The sequence below is a fragment of the Orycteropus afer genome, unplaced genomic scaffold (genome assembly GCF_000298275.1).
Source record: "Orycteropus afer afer isolate SDZICR_OR568_19922 unplaced genomic scaffold, OryAfe1.0 scaffold00095, whole genome shotgun sequence".
Lineage (NCBI taxonomy): Eukaryota > Metazoa > Chordata > Mammalia > Tubulidentata > Orycteropodidae > Orycteropus > Orycteropus afer.
Window position 1 is genome coordinate 3,764,726 of NW_006921682.1, and position 20,705 is coordinate 3,785,430.

Sequence of the window (20,705 nt, forward strand, 5' to 3'; positions counted from 1 at the left end):
AAAAAAAAAAAGTATAATTCTTTTTTCAGCTTTATGTAATCTGGAATAATAAGTATTTTTTCTCTAGGATACATTTTAAATTACTATAGAGAGAAAAGAAATATAAAAGATGAGAACCACCACTGAAGTTCAAACACGGTCCCCAGAGGGATGTCTAAGTAGCCAGCAAATCTCTCCTCAGAGAAGTGTTTAACTGTTATATGGTTAATCCATTTGGAATACCTTGTTGTAAACTGAGAGACAAAGTGATTTGCTGTAAAATCTACTTCAACTCCCAAGAAGACTACAGAGGATTAGGTGACCAGAGAGACCACTTGGAAACTCCCATGCTTGTGGTGTTTCTGAGTCATGTCTTTCACTCAGGATAATGCTCTTTTTGAATGGTGTGGCTCATGCTTCAGCAATGTTTTGCTCTAAACAGATGGACCATATGGAAACTATGAACTGGCTTCACAAATAGGACCATGATGAGCCAACGCAACAATTTTCTGTTCCTATTCAAGTGGTCTAGTGAACAATATATTATCACCAGACATGAGTATTATGTGCCTTTGTATAAATATTGAGTTGTGATTTTTTTTAATGTCATAGATATTTTTAATACAAGGCTTTAGAATAGAAACAAAATGCACATCTCTTTCACTTAACAAAAAAGACCAGGAATATTTTGCATTTTAAATATACTCCAATTCTTCCCTCGAGGTACTGGCTTGCCTTGATGAATCGATAAAGTCATACTCCAAAAGGAGAAAAAAGTTATTAATCTCTTAGTTCTCAAAAATGTTCTTTCCCATAAGAATCAGTAAAAAGCCTTAACACTTTCCTGAACAATACTGATTACCAAAAAACAAAATAAAATCACGATGATGCCAATTTGCTGAGAACTAGAAGGCAAACATGATCCGTAAGGCAATTAGCTTGAGGAATGTAGAGTGTTCAGTCATGGTTTACTGCTTTTGTAATTATTAGCGGGACAGCAAACATTTCATGTGAAGATTAAAAAATATAGCAAGTAGTTTTTTACTGTATTGGGCTTAAAATTTAATGAAAACCTGTGCATGTGAAGAAAAATTACAGTTGTTGGCACAGTACCAAAATGGAACAAATGAACACCACTTATGCAATTGCATGTTTTGTATAGGACGTGGGAGGGCTACGGAATAGCTGAAATTAATATGTGGAAAATAACTGTACTGGTTCCTTAGAGGTATTCAGAAACTATCATATATACTCACTCAGCTTGTAAATCTTTGCAAAGGCTATGATGAAAAATGATCATGTTTCATTATTATAATTAAAATATAGTGGTCTCAGATGCTTTTCTAAAGAAGTAAAAATATGAGACATAGATAATATGGGTACAATTGTTTAAAAAGGAGAAGAATTTAAGGAATTATAACTTGTTTTTTTAGGGAGATTTATTAAAACACAATTACACTGTATGCCTAAGATTAGGAAAGAATAACAAAGTTTCCCTATATGACAAATGAGTCTCATATTTTACAGATTAAACCCCCAGCTTCTGGTATTTTCTGTTATCAGAGAAAATCTTCTAGGAAATGACAAAATCTGTTCAGCTCAATTCAATATATATATTATGAATATGAGGACACTGTATTTTTGCTGTCTTTAAAAGTTGGCAGTACCAAAGAATAACAATGACAGATTTTTATTCTTTGTGAAAGATAGGTACATAGATAGATATAGATTTGGGTATATTGATGATTAGAAAATGAATCTCTAAGATTAAATTTCAAAAAATAAACAGCGTTTCAAATCTGAAAATTAATTTTCTTTCCTAAATGCTTTTTCACATTTATCCTGATCTAAAATTTTCTAAAGACTTTTACATTTAACTTTATTTGGGCTTACAACTCTTACCTATCTCCATGAACAGATGTAACTGGGATTAGAATTCTAGTTTCCTGATTCCTAGTGTTTATCCACCTTATAAGATAATATTTACTTTTATAAATTATCAGTCTCCATTAATAAAACCAGCTAAAACCAGTTGTTTTTGAGTCATTTCCAACTCATGGCACTCCCATGTGTTTCAGAGTATAATTGTGCTCCATTGGGCTTTCGATGACTGACTTTTTCAGAAGTAGATCAGAGGCCTTTCTTCCAAGGTACCTCGGGAGGGCCCAAACCTTCAACCTTTGGGTTAGTAGCCAAGTGATTAAATTTTTCCATCAACCAGGGACTTCTAAAACTAGCTAGATAAATACAGAAATTTTTAATCTCTTGGCATTGTTTCTACTCTTTTCATAAGGACAAGAAAGCAGAAGTTCTGGGGAGGTAACTGTCTATAGCCACAAGGTCCCATGAGATACACTGTGAAGAAGCCACATCTAATCCAGCACAGGGAGCAGCAAAACATTTCCTACAATATGACATTTTTTTGTCTGGTGTTAATCATTTAAAAACACATACTTCTTAAGATGCACTTATAAGCTTAACTCCTCAGAAGGAAGGTTGGGCAATCTACTTTCAAGTGATACTGCCTCGGCAACCCAAGGAGGGGTCGCTATGAGTCTGGTCTGACTCAGAGCACATAACAACAACAACATAAGCATAATTAAGTCTTTCTTAGAATCAACACATAAATATTGTATACAATTTGTATGATGTAGAAGAAAACTCGCCTTGTTAACGACTTGTGTCTTTGTTTTCTTTTTGCTAATTCTTCTTTTTATTAGCTCAATCACCTCTCTGACAGACTTAGCACTTCCTGGTTAACATTTACAAGGAATGTTGTACAACAGGAGACAATTTTTACAACAGTATGATTTTTTTTTTTCTCTCGCTTAAGACAAGCATTGTTACTTTAGAACAATGTACCCACTGCATTTAGCCAATTTTGAGCTGTCTGCAAAATTTGTTACATGTTGTACAACTGCATCTTTAAAGGAATGTCTTTAACAGATCCAGTTTTGGGAACACAGCTGTTGATCAATACCAAAATAAATGTGTATTTTTCACCATTTTAATGATACATCAGATATCTTTTACCCATATCAAATTATATGATTCCACATACCCAATATAGACTAAATATCAATAGATTTAAGATACACAGCACCATAAACACATACTGTTTAATGAGCCCTATTCATTTTTACTACAAAGTTTAAATATTTAAAACACTGACAATATCACCACATTATTCTGCCTGCTGAAAGAGAATACATTCAATAATTCTCAATGGTGCATCCACTTCTGGCCATTGAAAGTGTGCCATTGTATGTATAGCCATAATTAACTGCAGTGTGTGGAAGAACACTGCCTTCTACACACAGAAAGTGCATTTCCAAACACATGAGATTCACTGATTTTCACTAGTGAGATCAACTGAAATTACATTTTGAAAAATAGTTATGAAACTCTAAAATAATCCCATATGTTAGAGATGCATCAAAAGAAGAGTCTTCTGCTTCTGTTAGTTGTCCTACTCACTTTGCAGATGGTTGCTGGGGTAAGAAAGGAACATTAACTTACAGCTTAATTCATACATTGGATGCAGAAGGTAAGTATCAAATATTATGCCTCTATATTTGCATGTTTTTTCTAGGTAACAACGAGGAAATCCATGTAAAAGCAGCATCATTAAAAATACAAACACACACAGAAAAAAAATTAGAAAAAAGCTGAAAACGATTCTGGATATAACAGAGGAGATGACAAATGGTGTGAACTTTTCAAAACACCACAAATACAACAGTATCATTCAATGGGATGTAACAAAATTGGAAAAAGAAGCAATGACACACCATGGGACATAAACTCATAATAAGCAGTTACAGACAAAGCTACAAAGAGGATTGCTTTTCTTACTTGCACAAGTATCTTGAGGGGTTTGAAAGGTCTTTCACCATGAAGCATTCGCCTCCATTCACACAGAACGTTTTCTCCTTCTCTGCACATTTTACAAGATGGCTTGTCCCAGCTGTAGATGTAGATGTAGCTGGATAGGAAATAAAAGGGAAAGGTTGACATCTATTTTTCTGCCTTTTAAGCAGTCTTCACTCCTAAATTACCTTAAAAGAAGAGTTCATATTAGATGTAGAGGCCTTCACTAGACTTTGAGGCTTAATAGGCAATAGCAAAGAAGCAATTTCTAGCTGTAATTAAATAGTTAAATTATAGAAGGTTAATTACAGATATAATTCATTTCATTTTCTTAGTTATAATTAAGTAGGAACACAGGTTCAATTTTTTTTATAACCAATATTTCACCTTCAAATGGAATTGGTAGACAGGTAAAATGATCAGGTATAGGACAGGACTACAGCCATGACAATATATAGGTTCAGCAGATATTTCTACATACATTTTTGTATGTGCTATAAAAATGTCAATACATATAGTAAAGCTAATAGAGGCAAAGTTATGAAAACTTTTTAGCCTTAACTAAACACCTTGAGGGAGTGAGTTGTTGGGCCTGTGCGCTCAGGATAATATGTCATGGGGGACCTCAAAATCAACTGGCATAACATAGCCCATGTTCTACCTCCTACTTTGGTGAAAACAACTAGGGCCTTACAAGCTTGTGAGTGGACAATGAAGATGTAACTACTTGTCTCTCCTTGTCTGGAGCCAAGAAATGTGAATGAAATCAAAGATGCAGGGAAACAATTAGTACAAGGGACTAGTAGAACACATGAACCTCAGCCACCATGACCCTGGGACCTGAAGAGCTAGATGGTGCCTTGTTATCACTGACCACTACTCACAGGGATCACACAAGGAGGTCCTGATAGAGTGGGGGAAAATGTGGAACAAAACTCAAAATTATAATTTAAAAAAAAAAATAGGCTTACTGGTCTGATAATGAGACTGCTAGAACCCTTGAGATTATGGCCCTTTGTCACCCTTCAAGCCTGGAACTGAACTCACTCCGCAGGCTCAAATGTCAGCCAAATAACGAACAGACCAATGAGGTGAACAGTAATACTAGGGAGGTATGCACTCCTTAGAACAATCGACTGTAAGAGATCAAAAGGGCAGCATTTATCCAGGGTAAAGCTCAAAAGGCAGGAATGGAAAGAAGGACAAGAGAAATGGTAATCACAGGAAGGAAGTGGGAAGGGCTGTTACATTGTGGGGATTGCAATCAATGTCATGAACAAAATGTGTGTGAACTATTGAATGGAAAACCAATTTGCCCTGTAAACCTTCACTCAAATCACAATAAAAAGTTTAAAAAATATATTTTTTTAAATCTAATGTAAAACAAAAAGAGATCTATTACATTAAGTAAAATATATTTTCCAAGAATGTTCAAAGGTAAATTATTTAATGTCATGTCAATGTAGGTCAATTTAGAGATCAATTTTTTAATAAAAACTAGTTGATAAAATTATTTATTGTGGACATTATGTTTTGTACATATAATGAATTTATAAGACATTCTGTATAGCAAAGAAAAATATAGAGTTTATTTGTTCCAATGAAAAAAAAATCACATTTTTACATGAATGTGTATTAGCAAATTAGATCAGAAGCCATTCTATTAAAAATTTCTATTTTTACTTGTTGCCTGATTATTGTAATTTTCAGGAAGTAGAAAGATAGTCTAAGATCCTTGCAAATGTAGAATAAAACACTACAAAATACTCATTTAGAGTTAGGAGTAGAAATAAGCCCTAATTTGTATTTACAACCTCTTCCATGAAGTAATCTTGACATTCACTTGTCTAACTTTTCAGTTATGTGAAAGTGAGTTGAAAAATGGTGCTTCCACCATTGGGTAAGGTATAAATAAAGCCAAAGCTCCCCAGTCCAGAGGCTATAGGCATTTTTAGTATTAGAACTTTTCCCACTTACCTCCCTGGGAATACCATGCACAGTATGCAGTATCAACAAAAAAGTCTAATTTAAAAATTAGTTATCACTCATGATCAGGATGAAAAACAAAATTAATGTATCAACATACTAAAGATTCTTTTTACTTTTCAGGGAAAAAATACAGCTTTAGACAGATTAAGAAACAAAATTGCCTACTTTAACCCTCATTCTTCTAGATTTCCTTTTTCTTTATCAATTTCTGTATTATTTTCAGATGCCCTTGTTAACTTTTATTTGATCTGTCCTGTATTATTTTTCCATTTACTCTGCCTTTCTTTTTCATTTCCTGCAAGTATCTACATTTTGTTATGACTTTTAACCCAGTTTCTTCTACTCTGCTTGACTTTTATTCTGTCTGATCAGAATAATCAACATATGATTATTAAACTATTTCTTACTTAATAACATATGATTATTAAATTATTTCTAAACTACCCAAGGCTGTCCTTGCTTCTTATTTTTCTGCCTAAGGCATGCTTTTGGACTGTTTCACTGCTTTTAGCATGTTTTTTAGCAGTAAGAGCAAACAACAATCAAAATAACTTAGACTCTAGAACCCAATGTTGGTTCAAATCCCATCTCCTACTGGCTTCATGTTCTTGAATATGTCACTTAACCACCCAGATGATCAATTTTTCCATTTACACAATAGGTGTAATGGACTTCTTACAGGATTTTCCAGAGATTATAAATAATCTGGGCAAAAAAATTGGCACAAACTGACATTCAATGAATAACAGCACTTAATATTACTGGGCAACTAGGGGGAGCATCTTACTGTTAGTATTTATCATTCAGATAAAAAGCTTGACAATAAAATCAGGGAATTTAAAAAATGGATGCAATTCTTGAATCATTACTATCATTAATATTAAGAAGTGGGTCATTTTCTTTATTACTCCAACAAAAAATTCTTTTCCAAATGCATTTCAAAGCATCCTTCACAGGAAAAAGAAAGAAAGAAAAGAAAGGAAGGAAGGAAGGAAGGAAGGAAGGAAGGAAGGAAGGAAGGAAGAAATGAAGTAAAAGGAACAAGGAACTGTGAGAAGAAAGGTCATTTTATCCTCTATTTTCAGCTGTACTTTATCATCTTTATCAGGAAGAAGGGAATGCAACTTGCATTGTTTGGGTTGTAAAATTATGGAGTAGAAAACACTTCCATACTTCATCTAGCATGTAATTTTAACATAATATCACATACCCTCATATGCAAAACTATTTACTTAGGTGCTATGGATTAATATTTTCATCCGTGGAGATTGCTTTTTTAAAATGTTAAAGGTTTTATATTTAAGCCCTTGAAGTGTTGACAGGATTTTTTTGGGATGAAAAATTGGGCAGGGTATCCTTGCTGCCCCATGTGACAGTGCTGAACAGACCACCTGCAGCGTGCTGTCACCAGTCACTCCTGCCTAGGAATCCTTGAACCTCAAGCACACCCCAGTGGTTTCTGCATCTCTGACAGGTTGCAAAGGGTTTCAGCTTATCCAAGTTGAGCAGTTAACACTGCCTGAGGCTTGTTCAGAACAAATTCTGCGGCTTCTCCTCAAAACAACAAAATCAGCACCCCATTCCTCTCAAACAGGTGTGCCACCTAAATTTAAACTAATAATAAAGACTAAACAAACAAACAACCCCACTGCCACAGAGGCAATTTGGACTCATAGTGACCCTGTAGGACAGAGCACGACTGCTCCATTGGGTTTTCAAGGCTGTAAATCTTTACAGAAGCAGACTGCCACATCTTTCTCCCACAGAGCAGCTGGTAGGTTCAAACAGCTGACCTTTAAGTTAGCAGCCAAGAACTTAACCACTGCAGCACCACAGCTCCTTACAATAAACGTTAGCAGTGATATAATGAAGAGATAATTATACTTATTCACTGGACTTTTTTATCTTTGAGATCATCAAAACAAGTAAGATTAATACGCATATGTTAAAACTAGAAATTATTCCTTTTTTTAACCCCCTCAAGATATTTCTCTCTAAAATGATCATCCTTTTCATGCTACCCTGCAGCACCTAGTTACGATGCATTCATTTGAAAAATGCTTAGATCATTACTTGAAACTATTAATGGGATATCTGAGAGTGAATACATATCCTCGGAGGAAATGAAGTAGCACTATCTCATAAAGTCACGGCCATCATGTTTATCACTTTTATCTTTTAGCAGCAGCGAGATCAAAAATGATCATGGGATTATAGAGCAGCAATTAATTCCCAGTTGATGCAAAGTGTGAACTGACTGGGTACAGCTGCTTTAAAGCAACAGCCAAACACAGGAGTAAGTTATAATTGTCAGAAGAACCTGGGATGGAGATGGTGATAGATGGGCCTTTCAAGTTTTGCCAAGTTTCCTTTTATTCTTCTTAGTTGAATACAGTGAGCCTTTCTAAGCGGGCCTATAAACTTTGCAGTGATGCCTTTTCTCTTTGACTTACACATGCTGTAATGCTAAATCAGTTTCTATTTGGTAATTCTGCTGAACAATAAAGTAACAGACACAACAGGTCCTTCAACCAAACTTTGTTTGGAAACAATATTCTTACTGGAGGAGCTGGGAGGAATTTTTGACAGGTAAAGCTAAGGTATATCAGATAGAATGTATTTGAATATATAAAAGAGGTGAAGCCAAGCACTTAGCCACTGTGCCAACAGAGATCCCTATAAAAAGAGGAGCCTCAGTCGTCATTCTTGGAAGTAGGTACAGTAGACTTAATTCACTCAGTACTTAATAAACCCATCTCTGTCTGCTTTGTGATTAGTTTATCACAATTTGGGAGCTGTCTTTCAGAAAGTGCTAAATGAAGAGCAATTAGGAAAACTACTACATATGGTTCCATTACGTTATGTTTGCCATTTATATAAGACTCTTTGCTTGGTATATTAGCAACTGCAGTATTATAAGGAAGAAAGTATAAGTAAAGCAGTAATTTGATAACCGAGAATGTACTTTGGACCATTACCGTTGACATGGTCTCTTTTGACATTATTGGTCAAAACAAGTGACCATCTCCAGGGAGGCTGGACAGTTCTCATTGACTTAGACAAGGATTTGGAGACTAAGACCACCATTTGGAACTTCAGAAATCCTTAATCACACAATAAGAGTTCTTCCCCTTCCTTCTCTACGTCCTTCCACTATTCTTTATTGACTGCCTACTGTGGAAGCTCTAGTGGCATAGTGCCTGAAGCATTTGACTGCTAACCAGAAGGCTGGTGGTTTATACACACCAGCCACTCCTCAGATAGAAGATTGGGCAATATACTTCTTAGTGATACCGCCTCAGAAACGCAAGGAGGGGTCGCTATGAATTGGAATCGGCTCGACAGCAGTGAGTTTGGTTTTTTGGTTATTGTGGTAACACATGATGACAGCAACTAAAATTACTGTGGTTGAAAATTTTAAAACCTTGAACAATTTTCCCTAAAAGGAGACTTTTCTAGATAAAATGTAGTTAGAGGAACCCTTGACTTAGATGAGAAGAAGCAAGGCACAAGTTCCAATCTGCCAATTACTACTTATGTGACTTGTGTTCCAGCTCCCCATTTCAGTAAAATCAGCTACAAAAATGAGATATCACAGATTTATTCTGAAATTTGTTAAAATATTTTGTCAGTTGCAACACTGCACAGAAAAGATATTATTACTATAACTAATGGTATAAATATTGAATAGAAGGACAAAACATTTCTGTTGAGACTCTAGAAATATATAATCAAGCTCAAATGTTTTTAAGTAAATTATTTTTCTGCAAAATGTTAAGAGAGCTGGCATAATTTGGGAAGTGAACCACAGAATGATTGCAAATATTAATTAAATATAAACAATCTACAGTATTTTAATTTCATCATAACTGTTTGTCAAAAATTTATCTAACAGCTTCCAATTGACTGCTAACTTAAAGGTTAGAGGTTCAACATTCCCCTCCCCCATCATACCATGGAAGAAAAGGCCAGACATTTTGCTTCTGTTAAAATTATAGCCAAGAAAAGCCTATGAAGCAGTTCCACTCTGTAACAAAGGGGGTCACCATGACTCAGAATTGACTCTACAGCAGCCAACAACAAAAACTACTACAACAAATTTTCTACAAACTAAAAACCAATTCATGTTAAAGGCAAAGAAAACTAATGCCCAAAATGTGTAACTATTTTCAAATTTTAAGACCCACAGAATTCTTTAATATTTCTGATTGAACTTGTAAGGTACATGAATTAAATGTACTTCCAATATTATGTGTTGTTTTGAAACACATAAATAAAAAAATCATGGTATAGGAGACATATATAAACTTTATTTCTAACAACATTATGGAAATCATACTCCTGCACAACACTTTTACACAGAATTAACTAAAGATTTGAGGAAGAAGTAAATGTCATTATTCATTACCAAGTATTTTCCCATGAAATCACAGAATTTCAGGCATTTTCTGCTCAAGACAAGCTAAAAGAAAACAATGCCGAAAAGGTTGGCTTAACTCTCTTGCTTGTTTTAAGTAGTGTTTTCCTTATCAGTGAAGTAGACAGGGCCAACAGACTAGAACCATTACACAAATGCAAATTGGTGATAACAAGGCACTCTATTCTTCTTTGACAATTAGCAGGAATTAGCACTAGTATACAGTGTATACCCCAAGGAGCAATCATTAATCTGTTTTCCCTGACTGAATGAGTCCTTACCAGTACTTTTTAGGTACTCTTGCAGAAAAATAAACTAAATAGGTGTATACAGTTTTTATAATACCATGTATGTTTCAATATTTTAAAATCCCAATGTATAGTTGTCAGTGATTACAGAAATAGAGGGTTGTTTTTAGGAAAAATATAAAAACCTTACCTGTAGTATTTTCAATGTCTCTGTATTTAGACATCTGCATGCTTTGTTGTTCTTTGACTTTTCAGTTTAATAATTAAAAAAAAAAAAAACCTGAAAATATTATTACTCTTGCTTGGAAAATAGCTCCTCTGGAATTAGGTACTAGATGTGCTTTGCACCACCACTGGGAAAAAACATTTGTGTGGCTCCCAAAAATAAAGCTTTGGACCAGAAGCCAAATAAGAAAAGCTGTGCTACCTAATGTGGTCCCTATGGATGCCAAGGGAGAGATAGGTGGAGTCATTAGTTCTACAAAGGAAAGGTCCAGGACTAGACTCAGAATGACTGAAGCACTGTCATTCTAGGTTGGCATGTTTTTCTGAGGAGTAAGTCAATCCTCTGCTGAATAGCAAATAGGTACGTGAAAGCAGGAAGAAAAGAAAAAAAAAAAAAAAGTCAAGAGGAAAGAAAAGACACTCAACTGACTTGAAGGTTTCCAGGGCCAATACTGTGACTTAAAGTAGCATACCTTCTCTCTTGGCCTCTCTTCCACTGAACTCTGCTAAAGAAACAAAAAGGGAAGCCAGAAAAGAACTGTTACGATACATAATGGAAGCACAACTTTCCCAAGTAGAATTAGATCACTCAACTTCTTATTCTGTATGAAGGACATCAGGACTTAAAATTGGCTAAGTCGAGCTTATTAAAGCTGAAAGCACTTAGAAGTCCTCAGGCTACCTAAGTGTTGAATCTGGGCTTTTGCATTATTTTTAAACACCAGAAGAAGGACCTGGTGATATACTTCTAAACAGATTGGCTAGTAACAACCTTATGAATAATACCAGGACAATGTCTGACATAGTGCCAGAAGATGAGCCCCTTAAGTTGGAAGGCACTCAAAATACAATTCCTCAAAGTAGAGTTGACCTTAGTGACATGGATAAAGTAAAGTTTTCAAGACCTTCATTTGCTGATATGATATGGGACAAAATGAGAGAAAAAAAAGCTATAAACGTCCATTAATAATTGGAAGTGCAAAAGAATGAAGTACAAATCTAGGAAAATTAGATGTTGTCAAAACTGAAATGGAATGCTTGAATATCCATATTTTTTGCCCATTCCAAAGAAAGGTGACCAAACAGAATATGGAAATTATTGAATAATACTGTTAATATTATACTAAAAACAAAATTCACTGCCATCGGGTCAGTTCGACTCATAGCGACCCCTTCCTGGGTTTCCAAGGCCGTATCTCTATGGAAATAGATTGCCCAATCTTCCTTCCCAGGAGTGGCTGATGGGTTTGAACTTCCAGCCTCTGGTTAGCAGTCAAATGCCTTAGGCATTATGCCACTAGATAGACAAGAAAATTTTGCTGAAGATAATACAAAAATGGTTGAGCAATACATCAGCAGGGAACTGCCAGAAATTCAAGCTAGATTCAGAAGAGGACACACAGAACAATGAGATATCATTGCTGATATCAGATGGGGCTTGGCTAAAAGTAAAGAATTCCAGAAAGATGTTTAACTGGGTTTTATTGACTGTGCAAGACATTCAACTGTGTGCATCATGACAAATTATAGATAACATTCGAAAGAAAGCAAATTCCAAAACACTGAATTGTGTTCATATGGTATCTGTACATAGACCAAGAGGTAGTCATTTGAATCGAACAAGGGGATACTGCATGGTTTAAAATTAGGAAAGTGTACACCATGGTTTTATCTTTTCACTATATTTATTCAATCTGTATGCTGAGCAAATAATCTGAGAGGCTGGACTATATGAAGAACAACACCACATCTGGATTGGAGGAAGACTCATTAACAACCTGTAATTGGCAGATGACACAATCTTGCTTGCTGAAAGTGAAGAGGACTTAAAGCACTTGCTGATGAAAATCAAAGACTATAGTCTTCCATATGGATGAAATTTCAATATAAAGAAAACAAAAGTCTTCACAAATAGACCAATAAGCAACATCATGATAAATGGAGAAAAGACTGAAGTTGTCAAGGATTTTATTTGACTTTGATCCACAATCAACACCCAAGCAAATAGCAGTCAAGAAATCAAATGAGGTATAGTACTGGGCTAATCTGCAGCCAAAGACCTCTTTAAAATGTTAAGAAGTAAAAATGTCACTTTGGAAAGTAAGGTCCACCTGACCTAAGCTATGGTATTTCCAATTGCCTCATACATGTGAAAGCTAGATAATAAATAAGGAAGACTAAAGAAGAATTGATGTATTTGAATTATGGTATAGGCGAAGAATACTAAATATACCATGGACTGTCAGAAGAATGAACAAATCTGTCTCAGAATAAGTACAGCCAGAATGCTTCTTAGAAGTAAGGATGGTGAGACTTTGTCTTATGTACTTTAAACATGTTATCAGGAGGGACCAGTCTCTGGAGGACATTATGCTTGGTAAAGTAGAGGGTCATTGGAAAAGAAGAAGACCCTGAATGAGATGGATTGACATGATGGCTGCAACAAAGGCCTGAAACACAGTAATGATTGTGAGTATGGCACAAGACCGGGGCAGTGTTTTGTTCCATTGTACATAGGATTCCTATGAGATGAACCTTCTGAACCAGATGAACAATAAAGCACACATAGAATGATGAGACTAGAAATGGCCTTCACACATTCTGGAGTTTATCCCATATTTAAAAAGTGTAATTCTGAGGTCTTTAATAAAATATTTCTAGCTATGAATTCATAAAACTGAACGTTGGTAGAAGATTGCCCAAGGTCACACAAGTGACTTAAGCAATGCTTGCTGTCTGTTTTGTTAAATGTATATTAGGCTGAAGTAGGTTCATAATACGATTGCCTTTAGATTCCTTTCTCCCTTTTATAGGCTGTCTGAGGAGACCCTGATATTATGTCTCCCTTCTTTGGGAGAATGAAAAGTGACCTTTGGGTGTTTTCCTTCATAAAACAAAATCATGACTTTTGTTGTAATACTGATCTCATTTGTAACTAAATAAAAAGCAGAATCTAAGTTCCCAGCAGATGCTTAGCAAATGATTTGGTGTCATTAGACAGTTTTATCCTTAGGAAAATAAAATTATCAGGAAAGGTTATTTTTCAAACATGCAAGTTCCTTTCTTTCCTTCCTTTTTTTTTTTTTTTCCTCTGACAGTACATTTCACTCATGACACAGTTTAATCATCTTAGTCTAGAGAGCAAAGACTTAGTCTAGAGAGCAAAGACTCAATACCTTACAGGATGGCACAGTATTTCTTAAGAGTATCTTCCCACAGTGGATGATGGAAGGAAAGGGGTTATAAGAAAGCTGCATTTTTTTCTTCACAGAGCCAGTAATCTTTTTCTTAATTAAGTAGCCAATTCCAGAACTACAGTTCTGCTACATATTTTCTACTAATCATTGACAGTTTTATGTAAGTATAAAATTTCCATAGGCAGGAGTCTGCAAATTTTCAAGCTATCCCTTGAATTTTTTCCCATCAATGTCTATTTTAAAAGAGTAAAATCAACCTAGCCTGCAAAGTAAATATTAACAATTCATTTGACTGGTTTGATTTGATATATTTATAGATCTCAAGTGGTTAAATGTAGAAGGCACACAATCTTTAGTATACTCTACATTTTCTACCAGAATTGAGATGGTCATGCCAATAGAGAAAATGTTGACCTCTCTGCTTTAGAGCTAATCAGAACTTCTGGTCATCAAACAAAGAAAATCCAAACAAAGACGGCTAAACACCCAATAATGATCAAGGATTCTGGTATTCAGTGAGCAACTGAAATTATCATGTGACATTTACTGACATAGGTTAATTTATTCATTAACTAAAACACATTTAGAAATGAAAGCACATGAAAGGTCAAAAGGGAGAAACCATGAGGTAAATTCATTATAATATACAACAAATTCTAACAGTCATGCCACACCAGAAATTTAAAGCCATATGGTCATTTCAATAGGTATTGAATAGATCATTAAGTTGAAAATCAATATCCGTAACACAGTCTATAAGATAGTTAGCCCCAAAAAAGAAATTTTAATGTATCAAGCATGCAGAACTACCAATTCACTGGAAATACAGAGATCACAGGAAAATATTAGAAGTCACCACAGGAATCACTCAGCAAAATTCAGACTCTACAGGACAAACAGACTGATTTATTATAAGAATAAATAAATTACAAGGGGAAAAAGAGAGACAAAGAGAACTGAAGAAAGAGCTAGAAAAGGAGAGTGAAAGAAAAGAGTAACCAAAAATACAGAAAATCAAAAGTGAGTTAAGAGTTATATCAATCAATCATAATGTGTGACCCTTATTTAGATTCTGATTCAAATATAGTTATGAATGTATGATATTTATGAAAGGAAGAATGATCCACTGAGTAGATAATTAAAAATGCTAAGACTTTATCATTAATTTTTGTTTAAATGTTTTATTGTTATATATAAAAGAGGAGCTCTGGTAGCTAAGTGCCTAAGGCACTTAACTGCTAACCAGAAGGCTGGCAGTTCAAACCCAAAGCCACTCCTTGGAAGGAAGGTTGGGCAATCTACTTTCTTAGTGATACTGCCTTGGAAACCCAAGGAGGGGTCACTATTTAGTCGGGTCCGACTCGACAGCACATAACAACAACAACAATGTGTAAAAGAGAAAAAATATTTATCTTTTAGAAACCCTGAAATATTTATGCATTAAACAATAAGATGTCTGGGATTTATTTTAAAATAGTAAAAAAGAAGTGAAGTAACTGGGTAAAGATGAAACAAAATGGATAATTGCTGAATTGGTTGGTGGCTATGTGGAGAGTTATATTATTCTTTGAACATAACACGTTTTATATATAGAATTAAAAGTATTAAATATACATGTTTAAATATATGCTTATACTTGCAAAAATATTAAAGTTTTCAAAACATGTCTTTAAAATATAGAATTACAAGAATATTCTAGATCATCTAAATATATCTACTTTTACCTAACAACCCAAGTCATACTTAATATTGAAATTCTAGAGGCACTGCCATTACTCTAAGAACAAGATTTTGACTATTAATGCTTTTATTTAACTTTGCTCTGAAAGTTCGAAACAATGTAGTAAGGCAGGGAGTTAAAAAAAAAAAAAAAAAGAAGACATTTAGGACAGTTTCTCTATAAACACACTCATTGAGGGTTTTAATTTGCCAAACAGAAAAAAAAAAAAAAGGTATAACTTAAAAAAAAAGAGAAGATAAAATAATCATTATTTGAAGATGTCGAAGATGGTATGATTGGATAACAATATTACAAAAACAACAACAAAAAAAATTGCCATTGAGTCAATTCCTACTGATAGTGACTCCAAGTGGGTTTCCAAGGCTGTAAATCTTTACAGAAATATATCGCTTCATCTTCCTCCCATGGAGCAGCTGCTGCATTTGAACTGCCAACCTTCTTGTTAACAGCCAAATTAAATGTCTTACCCACTATGCCACCAGAGCTCCTTGGATAATAATATTAGCCAATAAAAAAACTAAATGAAATAAAGGGATCATATTTACAATAGCAACAACAATTAGATCAGCCAGGTATGAAAATAACAATGGATTTGCAGAATAGGAAATATTTTAAAGGATAATATATTAATAAGGTGAATTACAAATGTATTGAGAGTGAAGCCATTCCTTAAATGGAAAAGCCAAGCAATCTGTGAAGGTAAGACAATAAGTATCATGTTCAATGAAAGAAAGAGTTCAGTTTGACTGGAACGTGTGTAATATTTAAGAAGGTGAAACTAATGAAGCTATAAATAGTTATGCATTCATATCAGAGAAACCCTTAAAACTCTGACTGAAATTCATATTTAATATATAAACATGGAGTTAGGTTTTTGAGTAGGCCCACAATTAATAAAAATTAATGGCCAATGCTGTAGCCTTTGTACAGAGGAGAGAATGGAGTTTAGGAGTCAAATGAAGAATCTATTACAAAGATCTAAGTGAGAAAGACTACTTAAGCTAGCAAGATAATTATGGGAAAGAATTGGGGCCTATTCATGAAATAGCACCCCATCGGATGTATATGTATGTGTGTATATGTATCTATACACATTGAAATTATGTGGGAGCTAAATGTTGAAGTTCATTTGTATGTCACACCTTGTATTGTACATCTTTCTAAGGCATTCATAGTGCTTCTCATACATTTCCTAGAGTCTAGGCTTCTTTACACAATCTACGAAACAACCATCATGTTAGAAAATAGAGGAACTGAAGTCATTCTCAATATTCAATAGTCATTGGAGAGCTAATGTCCAAGGTTCAAGATTACACTACTGATGCTTTCCTTATTTGACTATACCAGATGTATACTGATGCAAAGATTCCCATTAAGAAAATACTATACCATAGTTGCCTGGAACTACAAGTTCATTGCACAGATGATCAAGGCAGTAATGTTTCTAAAAGTTATGAAAGTTATCATCATGACAGGAAATGATTTCAGAAAAATAAAGTAATCCAAATTTTCACTAATTTGCTTGCAGGAACCTCTCACAGAAATGTAGCAGTGATAGATTCTAGGAACTTCACAATCCTTCATTTGTTTCAGGTCTAACCCAGGCCTATTTGAACAATGGCTCTACAAGAAGCCTGAACAATATTCCTTAAACGTCCCCATTGCAGCTTTGGCAGGAAGCCTACTCTAAATACACCTTCTAAAACCCCAGATTGCACATTGCTATACACCATTTAGCCAAATTACTGTAATACTTCTGTGCATGTGTGATGGTTCTGGAGAGAGCTAACCATATTTTGTTTCCATAAACACAACATTTTCCTTGCTGAGGCCAAAAGTTGCTGCATATAAAGCAATGAGGTAGTAAAAGCATGTTCAAGCATATGAAATTTGCTCAGTAACACTTGGCTAATTTCAGTGCATATAGTTTCCCACAATTCCCGGGAGTTTCTTGTTCCCAAGTCCATGATCAGTGTAGCAAAACTTCCCTCCCAATGTGTATCTGCACACTTTAGGTTTCCAGTACAAATTCTGTGTAACCAAGTAACACATGGAACTTAACTTTTTCAATACCATTATAGTCTATTCCACATGACCAATCTGAACAGGAATAACATAAAATTTCAATAAAACATATAATTTCACTGCTTTACCGTAGGGAAATTACTTCCTTTTTGCTCTAGGTCCTCAAAAGACTACTTGGTCTCATAACATTTAAATCATAAAAGGTCTTGTTTCTCTAAAGAGTGCTTAGTTTTTAGCTCAGAGATGGAGGCAGATGGGAGGTATGTTTTTCCAGGCAAATTCTGCGCCTTCACAGGAATGGGATTAAAATCATAAATTAACTTGACTACCTATGCCTAAGGAAACCAAAACCAAACCAAACTCACTGCCATCAAGTCAATTCCTACTCATAGTGACCCCTATTGCCTTTCCAAGGCTGTAAACCTTTATGGAAGCAGACTTCTTCCACAAAGTGGCTGGTGGGTTCAACCACTGACCTTTTGGTTAGCAGCCAAATGCCTTAAACACTACACCATCAGAGCTCCTATGCCAAAAGACCACCACCACCACCACCACCACCTAAAACCCTGTTACTGTAGTCTTCTGGACCTCTACACTCAAATGTAATAGGCTCCTGTGTTCCTACTGTTCACATTAAACCTTGTTATTTAATGGAAAGGAAAGAGACAGGTGCACATATTGAACTCCTTTTCCACAGTACACAATTTTTAAAAAAACTGGAGCCATGTGTTCAGTGTCTTACTATCATCATCTGGGCTGGCTGTTTTATATATACTCATCACTCAGTTGTTGGGAAAATCTAATGGAAATCATCTTAGTTACATTTGTACTGAAAACGGGAATGTTGAAGCACATGATAAAAAAAGGCAGAATAGAGGTCAGAGCCTTATCTAGCTTGTCTATTTCCCTGCACTGAAGAAACAGGAATATTAAGAGGGCCCATACATAGGACCTTAGTGATAATTTATTAGTTTTTCCTGGTAGTGATATATCTATCTGTGTACATGGACTAATAAAACACTTCCATCCCCTGGAGCTATAATAATTCAGAATGGATGAGGTGTTCTCCTCCTTCTTTGAAAACATAAACCATTTTTGTAGACACTGCAAACACATGTTTAATACAGATCGTTGTTCTTTCCATCCATTACGGAGGTGCTTCATACCCTAACACTGATCAGGAAAACAGCTTAAATAATGAACTGTGGCTCTTTAGCATACCAGCTATAAGTGGACCACAACTATACAAAGCCATCTAAAAATCAAAACACTCAAAACCAAATCCCAAGCAAAGTCCCCTTTTCCAATTTACTTTCTCATATCCCCACACAGAGCATTCAAATGTCTTCAGCTGAAATTTTTCATTCAAGAAGTAAAATGCCTAGTCTAGTTGGTATTTGTATTTCTGCTTCTGCTCAAACAAGGATCATCAACACCTGGTAAAGAATTTTCCAGTTTAATACAGAATCCAGTAACTACCACAATAGGGTGATATGTGCAGGGTTAGTTATGCTTCTCAACTCCACGAAGATCAAGTCCATAGATGACAGGTAGGTTTGGGTTATATTTCTATGCAGTAAATACCAGGGAAAGGAGGTACTGCTAATGAAAAGAGTGAAACTGGACATCTGCCGTGACCCTTAAAATAAAAATTAAAAGGAAAAAAAAGGTTCTGAGTGACTTTCCCTTAAGAAATTCTTACTTTTGAAGAACTTCGAAATATGGAACATTTTATTAAGAGTCAGTCGAATTTTTTCTTGATTTCACGTTTTTACCATGTGTTGAATACTAATCCCAGGGACACAGTTATCTTAATAGAAATCAGTCACAGGTAGAAAACCTTTTCTGTTGAGAGGCTCCCTTCTCCTTGCCTAATGTTATACTATTGACTCCAATGCACACATTTTTCTCAAAGTCTAAAGAACACATGGAAGAGAGTCACTGTTCTGCAGAGGCCAGCCAAGTACTGGAATTAAATGGGAACAATAATAAAGGATCTTAATCACCAGACAGATGTAATACTGTTATTATCCAGAAATCCTTCATTGCCCTGCATGCTATTCTCCACAAAAAAGTTATCAGAGTCTGATAAGTGCCTTTACGCTTCTATCTCAGTCATTGCATCTGGCCTGTGGCTCCCACCTGGGAAGCTAACTGTCACTGGCCAGAGCATTCTACGTGGAACGCCTGTGTCTGTGGCTTTCCTTTCCCTGCAAAAGTAAGCCACACTCTGTCATCTGTTAACTGAAAGGCTGAATCTGAAACTATATTTTGTTGTAGAATAATAAGAACTGAAGAATTCATTGGTAAATAAGAACACATATTACTTTGTCTTTAACCCATCACTCCTATAATCAAACCCACAGTAACACCTACAAAAAATGTTGACCATACATATTTAAAACAAAACAAATATATGTATTTCTGAAAGGTAGAAACAAATAAAGCAGTCTGATGGAGGATGTATGGAGGGAAGAAGTAAGGAGGGTAGGAAGGATATTGGCTTTGAGAAAATATAGCACTTCTTGGGACCTGACAATGGATATGAAGTTCAATTCAATTAGAAAGGCCTGGATGCCAGTTTTGTGACGTAAATAAGGCTGTTGTATCTGGGGACTCAGTTAGACAGTCACAGGAGGGTTTACTGCAACTGGGAGGATTTTTGATGCCCAGGGCTGGTTACTTTCCTTAGTTGGTTACTTCCTGAGTGAACACATCATATTCCCTATGCTGACAGGCTGGGGACTGTTGTAACTCATTGCGAAAGGTAGCTTCAAATTCTGATGAGAAGTTGAAGTTTAGAACTATGATAATAGTAGCATGGCAAAATGGAAACTTGGCAAAAGTTGAAGACTAATGAAATATAATTGTTAAACGATCCATGAGACCTGTATTGCTGGCATCCCATTCGAGAGTTAAGTTAATTAGCAAAGGTCAAAAGGAGAAGGTGAAGGAGCCAGGAATCATGCCAAGGTCTTCTGGCTCATGGGTCCAGTGCTCTAGACCACACCATT

The 20,705-nt window shown here is 35.3% G+C and overlaps 1 protein-coding gene across 1 annotated transcript in view; it reads right to left on the reverse strand.

Annotated features, from left to right (window-relative positions):
- The window catches only part of NRG1 (neuregulin 1), a 152,358-nt gene that overhangs the window by 31,574 nt on the left and 100,079 nt on the right, over positions 1-20,705 (reverse strand). Inside the window, exon 2 of the mRNA XM_042781197.1 lies at positions 3,835-3,964. Coding sequence (XP_042637131.1) covers positions 3,835-3,964 — 130 coding nt within the window. The remainder of the gene's footprint in view (positions 1-3,834; positions 3,965-20,705) is intronic.